General features: G+C 34.3%; 1 protein-coding gene across 1 annotated transcript; it reads left to right on the plus strand.

Moving 5' to 3' along the window:
* The first annotated feature begins 408 nt into the window (after nt 1-408).
* LOC150033483 (uncharacterized) lies at nt 409-747 on the plus strand. The gene has a single exon (XM_090306422.1). It carries the CDS (start codon nt 409-411, stop codon nt 745-747), a length of 339 nt encoding a protein of 112 aa, XP_090162548.1.
* Nucleotides 748-9,115: the final 8,368 nt, after the last annotated feature.

Here is a 9,115-nt window from a genome sequence, read left to right on the forward strand (position 1 = left end):
CGATTAGACTTCAGTACAGCTTTCCACCCTCAGAATGATGGGCAGACAGAGAGATTGAATCAGATACTGGAAGACATGTTGCGTGCCTATGACATAGAGTTTTCAGGAAGCTGGGATGCTCATTTGCACTTAATGGAGTTTGCTTATAATAATAGCTACCAGTCCACTATCGGGATGTCACCCTTTGAGGCCCTATATGGGAAGAGTTGCAGGTCCCCTGTGTGTTGGGATGAGGTAGGAGAGAGGAAATTTTTAGGACCTGAATTGGTGCAAACCACGAACGAGGCAATACAGAAGATCAGAGCTCGTATGCAAACAGCTCAGAGCAGATAGAAGAGTTATGCCGATGTAATACGTAAGGACCTGAAATTTGAGACTGGTGTGAAGGTGTTATTAAAAGTGGCACCCATGAAAGGTATTTTGAGGTTTGGCAGGAAGGGAAAGTTGAGTTCGAGATTCATTGGACCCTTCGAGGTCCTGGAACGAGTTGGCCCCGTAGCTTACCATTTGGCTTTGCCCCCAGCACTGTCTTTAGTTCATAATGTCTTCCATGTTTCGATGCGAAGAAAGTATGTCACAGACCCGTCCCATGTAGTTGACTATGAGCCCTTACAGTTGAATGATATCTTGAGCTACAAGGAGAAGCCTATAAAGATCCTCGCCAGAGAGGTAAAAACATTGTGCCGCCGGGAAATTGCTTTTGTGAAAGTTCTGTGGCAGAATTACCAGTTCAAGGAAGCTACCTAGGAGCGAGAGGATGAGATGAAGGCCCAATACCCGGAGCTTTTTCAAGAATGAAGTTTCAAGGACAAAAGTTCTTTGAGGAGGGAAGAATGTAACACCCCGCACAATTGTTTTTAGTAATAATGTAATTTCAGTAACTTTATTATTTGGAATTTCAGTAATTGTCATTAGTTGGAGGGAATTTTTGAAATTTTGGACTTCAAGTATAAGTGTGGGAATTTGAGTGTTGGCATGAAAATTATTTATTTTTGAAATACAATTTGAAAATTAATGGCAGGAATTAATTTTCTTTTGAAAAGGAAAGGAATTAGTATAAAGTGGAATAAGGAAATGAATTAAATATAATTATACTATTTCCTTTTTAGTTATTATAATAATAATAATTATTATTATTATTTCTTTTTTAAAAACCAAACAGCCCTCCTCCTTCCTCACACCCCTACCCGAAACCCTTTTCCCTCAAATTTTTTTCCTGTCGTTCACATGCCTTTCAGCTCGCCGCTTCTAGCCACGAGCGTTTCGCCGCTGTCAGTCCAAGCCGTCGAAGGTCGTCGGTTCAAACTACCTCCACCAATCGTCGAAGGCCATAGACCGCAGGAACCAAACCCAGTCGCGCGATCCCTGTCAACCACACGTTTGCCCCTCCGCACGCCGATCTCGCCCAGCTGGTCTGAATCGCCTGCGCCGCCGCCGCTCCAACCTCTTGACCGCCGCGTGTCGCGCCGATCTCGCCCAGTTGGTCTGAGTCGCCCACGCCGCCGTCGCTCCAGCCTCTTGACCACCACGTGTCGTGCCGTCTCCCAGCAGCTTGAGTCGCTGCCGCCTTCAGTCGGTCTACTCCATCGTCCATCGCCGCGCTGCCTATCTTCTGTTACGTGGGTCTTCGTCGAACTCTTAGGTTTGGTAAGATCTATTTTGTGGTTGGGTTCCTTGAAGGATTTTTGGATGCCCACTAAGTTAGAATAAAGATTAAATTAGTCGCATTATTTTGATTTTAGATTTGAGCTTGGGAAATTACAGAAACGGATGTTCAGTGGATTCGAGATTGATCGGCAAGAGTTTTGGTAAGAGTTATAGTCCTTGTTGTTGGTTTGTGGGCACGCTTTGATTACTGAATTAAATGTTGACTTAACCCTTGTATCTTTAAGGTTCCAAGTCGTCGTCCATTGGGATTTAAAATTTGTTAGAAGGAGATTTTGGAGTCGAAATCTTGGGAGTGGTTGTTGATCAAGTTCTTTGGGTAAGCTTTTGGGTATTTTGGATTTGAATCTGAGGTTTTGCAATTATTGTTGGACTGAAATTTAATGGTTGTATTCGTATGTTAGGGCCATTACTTCAAACCGCTGTCATCTTTTGGTTGTCTGATTTTATCTGTGGATTTTCGATTAAGGTAAGTAATCTTACTACTAGAACTGCCCACAGGTCAGGCTTTAGTTGTATGCTAACATGTTAAATGTATGTTATGGAAAAATGCTAGCATGATAAATTTATAGTATGATCTGAATCAAAGTATGTTCTGGCACGATATCTGAATTATTTAAATATGCATATAGACACTTGATTGCAAGTATGAGATGGTATGTGTTTCCATATGATTGTATCTGATCTGATGATGTTGAGGTATACATGTATGTTGTAGAACTATGATGTTAAGGTATACATGTATGTTGTAGAACCATGCTATTGAGGTATATGTGTATGTGGTAGAGCCATGGTATTGAGGATTACATGTATGTCATAGATTCGTACGGTGATGATTTTGAAGTTGAGACTGTGTGAATGTCCTTACTGATTAGTTAGATGCCCATTAGATTTTGTATTTCCTTCGAGATTCACCAGTTTGTGTTTCCTTCGGGATTCACTAGTTTATGTTTCCTTCAGGATTCACCAATTTGTGTTTCCTTCGGGATTCACCAGTTTGTGTCTCCTTCGAGATTCACCAATTTGTGTCTCCTTCAGGATTCACCAGAGGTAGTGGGCATACTTAACTACAGTAGGATAGGACTCAGTCTCCTTGTTTCATGTGTATATGTACCAGAGGTAGGTATCTAGAGGACATAGATGCCCAGCCTGACCCCAGTAGTGGGGTTACATATTGAGTATTTTATACTCATTCTTTCTCATGTTGTTGTTTCAGGTAAGGGTAAAGATGCATCGATGATGGACAAGCGGAATTCGTGATCGAGCCACTAGGACTAGTTTTTACGCTTCACATCATGAGATTTAGAGTTCTTTTCATGTTTCTCTTAATGTTAGTTTTGATGTTTGAAGCTTGTTAGTAAGAATTATTTTTCATATTTATTTATTAACCTTTATGATTTACGGGTACCCTATTCTTGTTTTTTAACGTTTGCATTTAATAAAGAACTTTTGAACTCCGTTATCTATTGAGCATTTATTTCAACATAAAGGAGTGTCATTTTAAGTGCCACGCATGCATGTATTTTAGTAACGGCCTAACTTAAGTCCTAGAGGGTCAGGTCGTTACATAAAGGTAACAATACATGGAGTAATCAACAATGAAAGTGATAAAATACCTCTCATCACCCTAAGACGGTACATTGAAAGAACAACAAATATCCATATATATTAAATAGAGTAGTCCATTACTCATTTGGCAGCTTGTTCTGATACAAGTTTGGTTTGCTTACCCTTAATGTAATCCACACAAGTATTATTCCAATTGGTAAAATCCAATTAAGACAAAACTTCAGCTTTTATTAGTCTCAAAATCCTCTCTTTGAATTTATGACCAAGTCTTTTATGCCACAAGTCAGCAGAAGACTCATTTAATGCCTTATTTTCCATACCAACCATACAGGTTTGTTCCATGATACAATAAAAAAACAACTACATCCAATCTGAAAATCAAATCCTAAAACATCCAATCTAGAAACAAAAACAAGATTTCTCGAGCAGTTAATACTTCTCTAGATCAAGGTTATAGCCCATATCTAACACAATTCTATATATCCCCACAACTTCGATTCTAGCCTTCATCTTGTTTCCCATAAATAGAAAGTGTTCACTTTTCGGTATTTGGTGGAGATTTAGGTAACCCTGTATAACATTAGAAACATGAGTGGTTGCACTAGTATCAAGCCACCAAGTCTTAGAAGGTACCTCAATCATATTTAATTCAAAGCATATAGAAACAAAATGTATACCTGTCTTTTCAAACCATTCCTTCCTCTATTGGCAATCAACCTTCTTATGCCCAGGTTTGTTGCACCAGAAACATTTCAGAATCGTAGTAACTTCTCCTTCCCTTTACTGGGCTGCACTATACCTGGTTGTTTTCCTTTATTCTTCTATTTCTTATTTGGAGCTTTGCCACCACTTGAACCAGTGTTTGAATTACCATGATAGGCAAAGTTAGCTTGGGGAAGTTTGACTTTAAAGTCTTCCCTTTGCCTTGCCTGCCATTGCATAAGCACAACCTTAATATGTGAAAGAGACCATTTTTTCTTAAGTTGGTCGTAAGTTCTTCGAGATTGCTTGAAATCATCACCCTCATATTGAACGAACTCTAATGGGAGAGAATCTTGAGCGGAAACGGATCGACCAAATTTCATTTTCATTGAATACAAAGTTTACAGTAAATAATTAAACAAGATATGCATTTGTTTCTAAATTATAGCATGCTTTAGAAAGAATTAAAGGGTTTCAAAAAACCTCACCTTTGAAGAACTTTTCTTCACGTTTTCCCTCGTACAAATCACGAACTCCTTGAAGACCTTCTTCAAGATTGACCTCGAACAAAATTGGATGCTACCACAAAAGTTACCTTGGTTTCTCAGGGTAAGAACCCAGGAGTGGTGGGCTTTGACTATTTTGGTTAAAAGGAAAAACTTAATGTAGAGGAGGAAGATTGAGAACTTTAAAAAACCCAAGAAAAAACACACAAAATACTTCTATATTTTTTTTTCTCAATCGTCCAACCAACCTTCTTCGAATAATAAGAAGAAAAACATTTTTCTTTTATTCTCCTTGCCAAAACTAACCACCACCCACTTACGTGGGTGGAGAAAAAAGAATGGGAAGGGAGTTGTAACTCCCTTCCTTATTATTAAAATAATAATAATAATATAAATATAAATATGATAACTAACTTATCATATTATATATATTAAATTATATGTTATATCAAATATAACATATAACTTATAGTTTTAATATTGTATCACATACAATATAAACTATAGTTTCTTTTCTCTTTTAAATGACATTTAATATAAATCATATTTATATTAAATTTAACAACTATGACTCCAATTCATAGAAACTATATTTGAATCTCATTCAAATATTTATTTCCTCCCATTAAGTTATAATGTATCAAATACATTATGACAATCATATCACATATAATTGAAACAATTTAATTATACCATATATAATTAAATCCCTCTATTAATTTGAACAATTCAAATTAATCCAAAAAACTGATTCTCAACTAAATCCTATTGAGCTACCAAGGGGACCTCATGGACTTGTAGCTTGAAGCTCCAACTATTAGATAAAATTGACACGCTACTATTTGCCTATGTCATGCATATATCTTTCACAATGCCTCTCGTAGTTTTTATCCCTTCCTTCAAAATTCATTAACTTAGTTCATTCTACAGTTTAATTAATTATTCATGTACTGTTTGAGCTTCAAGCTACAAGGTCAGTCCTTTGATTTGCATAGGTGAGAGTGGCCCGAGCTGTCGATTCAATAAGCTTACCATTTTGGGGACTTGACTAAATGGGGAGCTAGGAACATAACTTTACAAGATGAAATTCACTTCTTACCATATAGGGTAAGTAGAAGAGTAGTTCTCTTAAGTGTTGATTTTGGGTCTTGGACAAAGGGATCCCATCCTTTCACTGGTCCGAGAGAGACATAGTTTATGACTAGACTATAAATAAATTGTTCATTAGAGGAATCAGTTGGACCTAAGGAAAAAAATGTTATTACAGAGGTAAAATGGATATTTGACCCAACTGTAATTTTGTAATTATGAACAACTTATGAAGGATCAACTTGTTTATATTGATTATATCCCTGAACATACAACTTGTCATATAGTGTATAAGAGTTCACCTATGTGTCTACAGTAGTTTGTCTTGTCTTGTAGTTAATGAATGAAGGTTAATTTAATTAAAGAGCTTAATTAATTAATTTTGCATCATTGGAGTTTATAAACTGTAGGTCTATAAGGTTTTCTTACTAGCTCACTAGGGGCTAACAAAGAACAATTATGATTGAAAGAAAGTTTGAAGTGTTCAAACTTGGAAAATATTATTTGTGTTGGATACGATTAAAATATATTTTATTATAAAGTTTATTTGAATGAGATTCAAATAATAACTAATATAGAAAATTAATTATTTATTTGGATGAGATCCATATAAATAGGTTATTCAATTTAAATAAGATTTTACTTAAATAAGTAGAGAGGGAATTAATTTATTTATTTGAATTGGATTCAAATAATTAATTATTTATTTTGGATAGATTCAAATTAAAAATCCTACTGAGAATAAATATTTTAATATTTTAAATTATATAATATGAGATATTATTTGGATAGATATTTATTAATATTGGATATTATTAAATATTTAATTTAAAATCTTTACAGAAGGGTTATCTCAATAGGATTAGGAGTAACTCATAGAGTTCTATAGATAAGACCATCGGAGTCCTCATAAAACACACACTTTATTCTCTCTACATAAATAATCTCTATAATTACCTTGAAACTCTTCCTCTAGAAATTCTCCCAATTTTTCAGAAAAGTTCTAAGAAAATTCTTCTTCCATATTCCCTCTCAAGAAGCAATTCTCACAAGCCGAATCCTTATGAGAGTCATAGTAAAGGTAGAATTAGAAGAATTCAAGAAGGAAACTACCAAATTTCAAAAGGTGATTTCGCTGTAGTCACCTATCGACAATGGTATGGTTCTTAACTTTGTCGTGTTTATTTGAATTTTTAATTGTTTCAAGAAATCAAAGAAAGCGATCACATGCTTTTGCTAAGATTCAAATCCCTTCCGTGAATTTTTTTTTTTTAAAAAAACTATTGACACTTCAGACACAGTAAAAGATGCAAACATGCTATTTCAACTTCTCAACAATAGAGTAGAGGAAATTGGAGGGAAACTTTTAGGTCACGTTTAGAAAACAATGCAACTAACTACAAATTAGTTGGGAAAAAGTTGATGGAAAAATGAAAACATTAGTATTGGATTGCGTCTGTTGCTAATTGTCTAGATTTGTGTTTAACAAACTTGGTGAACTACCTCAATACAAGAATGCATTAATAAAAGTAAACAAGGTTAGTATCATTATTTGTAATCATAGGTGAGTGTTAACATTTAATGAGATCTTTTACAAATTAAAGAGATACTTGTTTGTCCCACCACCATTAGGCGCCTTATCCGACATTGCAAAGTATTTGTCAATCTAAATAATCATTACAAACAATGTCTAAGCAATGACAATATAGTGTTTGAGCAAAAAACATCCTAAAGGAAAGGAAGTGAAGAGAATAATTTTAAGTATCGAATTTTTGGTGAGTATTTTGAGATAGATTGGTTTTAAAAAGATGCTTGCAATGTGATTTATATATGGTGTCATGGATTCAACAAAACATAAATCCAATTTTGGGGAAGAGGAAGCAAGTTACAAGAAGGTAATTTATTATTGATGAAAAATGGGAGTTTCAACTATATTGACACTTAATATGATGCAACATTTTTCTTGAACCCACATTTTTAGTATAATGATAATTTTTTCCACTCATCCAGAGATCAAATTGGGCTTGTATACATGCATGGATAAATTGATAGCAAATGAAAACAAGAGGAATAAAGTTGATCGTCAAATAGATCCACTTGAGAGTAGGGAAGAATTCTTTGTTCCAATAAGAAATAATCGCATATAAGCATTGATAACTCCCTCTTAAGTGAGTTATTTAACCTTAAAAAACTTAAATTATTGAGTGAAAAACACGAGTTTAATATCATATTTGACAGCTTCATGAGTGATTTTATGTAAAAACAAGTTATACATGTGTTTTAGTCTTGATTAGCGAAATAATGTAAATTATGTACAAAAAGAGTCAAAATTTGAGTCATTATTGTGTTTTATATCATTTGTAAAAATGTGCCAAAGTTGCAATTGAATTGTGGTAAGAAGCTTTTATATGACAAAACACAGAGTTGTATGGAAGAGTCAGAATTGCGATTAGTTCGCAATTGAATTGTGGCCGCAACCTACAAAAATAGAAAGTTCTAGATATTTCGAGATTTGCATATTCTTTTCAAATTTGGTCCATATTAGATCAAGTTTTTGTTTATTCCATCCAAACCGATTAGGAAAGAGTTGCAAAGTGTTTAAGGAAACTCTAACCCTTTGGAAGTCTATAAAAAGGTGTCGTTCTACTCTCAAAAATATCAAATTGGCCTGGAAGAGAGTCCTAGTTATTTTACTGTTTTATTATCTTTTTATTTTTTTATATGTGAAAAGCACTAAAAAAAAATGTGTATTTGGGATAGATACAAGAATTTCACACGTATGGTGCTACAACACTAGGGCAGATTTGGAGTAGCGTCACGACATCATCGTGTTTTTCGACTATATATTTTATTTTTGTCTTCAATTTCAGGCATCAACTGCCAGAGGATTGGAGGTCGGGAGAGAGAGGTCAGAATTTTATGAAAGTGATTTTGGAGCTAGAGACGATCAGACAGTGTTGGAGGGTCAATTCTACCTCATAGTTAGAGTTGGATTGTCGGATAACCTTTTCTTCTTCCATTATTTTTAATTGCTGCTTATATTTAAATATTATAATTATGGTTCTATCTATGCAAGTTATGTTAGGCTGATTTTTTCATAGTTCTAGGGTTTTAAACATAGTCATGGATTATTTATAAATTTTTTGTAAATATAAAGTTTAATTACAATTAGTACTTTTAGCATGATTACTCTTTAATGCTATTGAATGCTTGTACAACATTTAGCTGATGTGAAAGAAAAGATTCCTCGAAAGAGGCAATCCACATAAAAGACTTCAAGATCTAGATGTTGTATTATTTGACTCAAAAACTAAGCAATTGAATTTATTAGATCCATTGATGAAATTGATACCTTTAGGCATCGCTCATTTTAAACTCCCCATACTTGATCACTTTCTTCGTTTTCTTAGAATTAGTTTTAGTTTAGTTCTTAGCATAACCCTCTAAATAAAATTTGATCAATCTCTCTAATAACTAAAAGAATTATTAACTTGATTTCTTGAGAAAAATACTTGATCAAGGTGATTTTAAACTTTACTCAGAGATAAAAATATAAAATTTAGAAATCTAAGAACCAAATGAAC

Source organism: Benincasa hispida, chromosome 10, assembly GCF_027475165.1.
Source record: "Benincasa hispida cultivar pf3 chromosome 10, pf3_genome.v1.1, whole genome shotgun sequence".
NCBI classification, from domain to species: domain Eukaryota; kingdom Viridiplantae; phylum Streptophyta; class Magnoliopsida; order Cucurbitales; family Cucurbitaceae; genus Benincasa; species Benincasa hispida.

What these genes read in the sequence shown, in the direction of transcription:
- LOC150033483 (XM_090306422.1), top strand. Translation starts at nt 409, where the DNA reads ATGAAAGGTATTTTGAGGTTTGGCAGGAAGGGAAAGTTGAGTTCGAGA.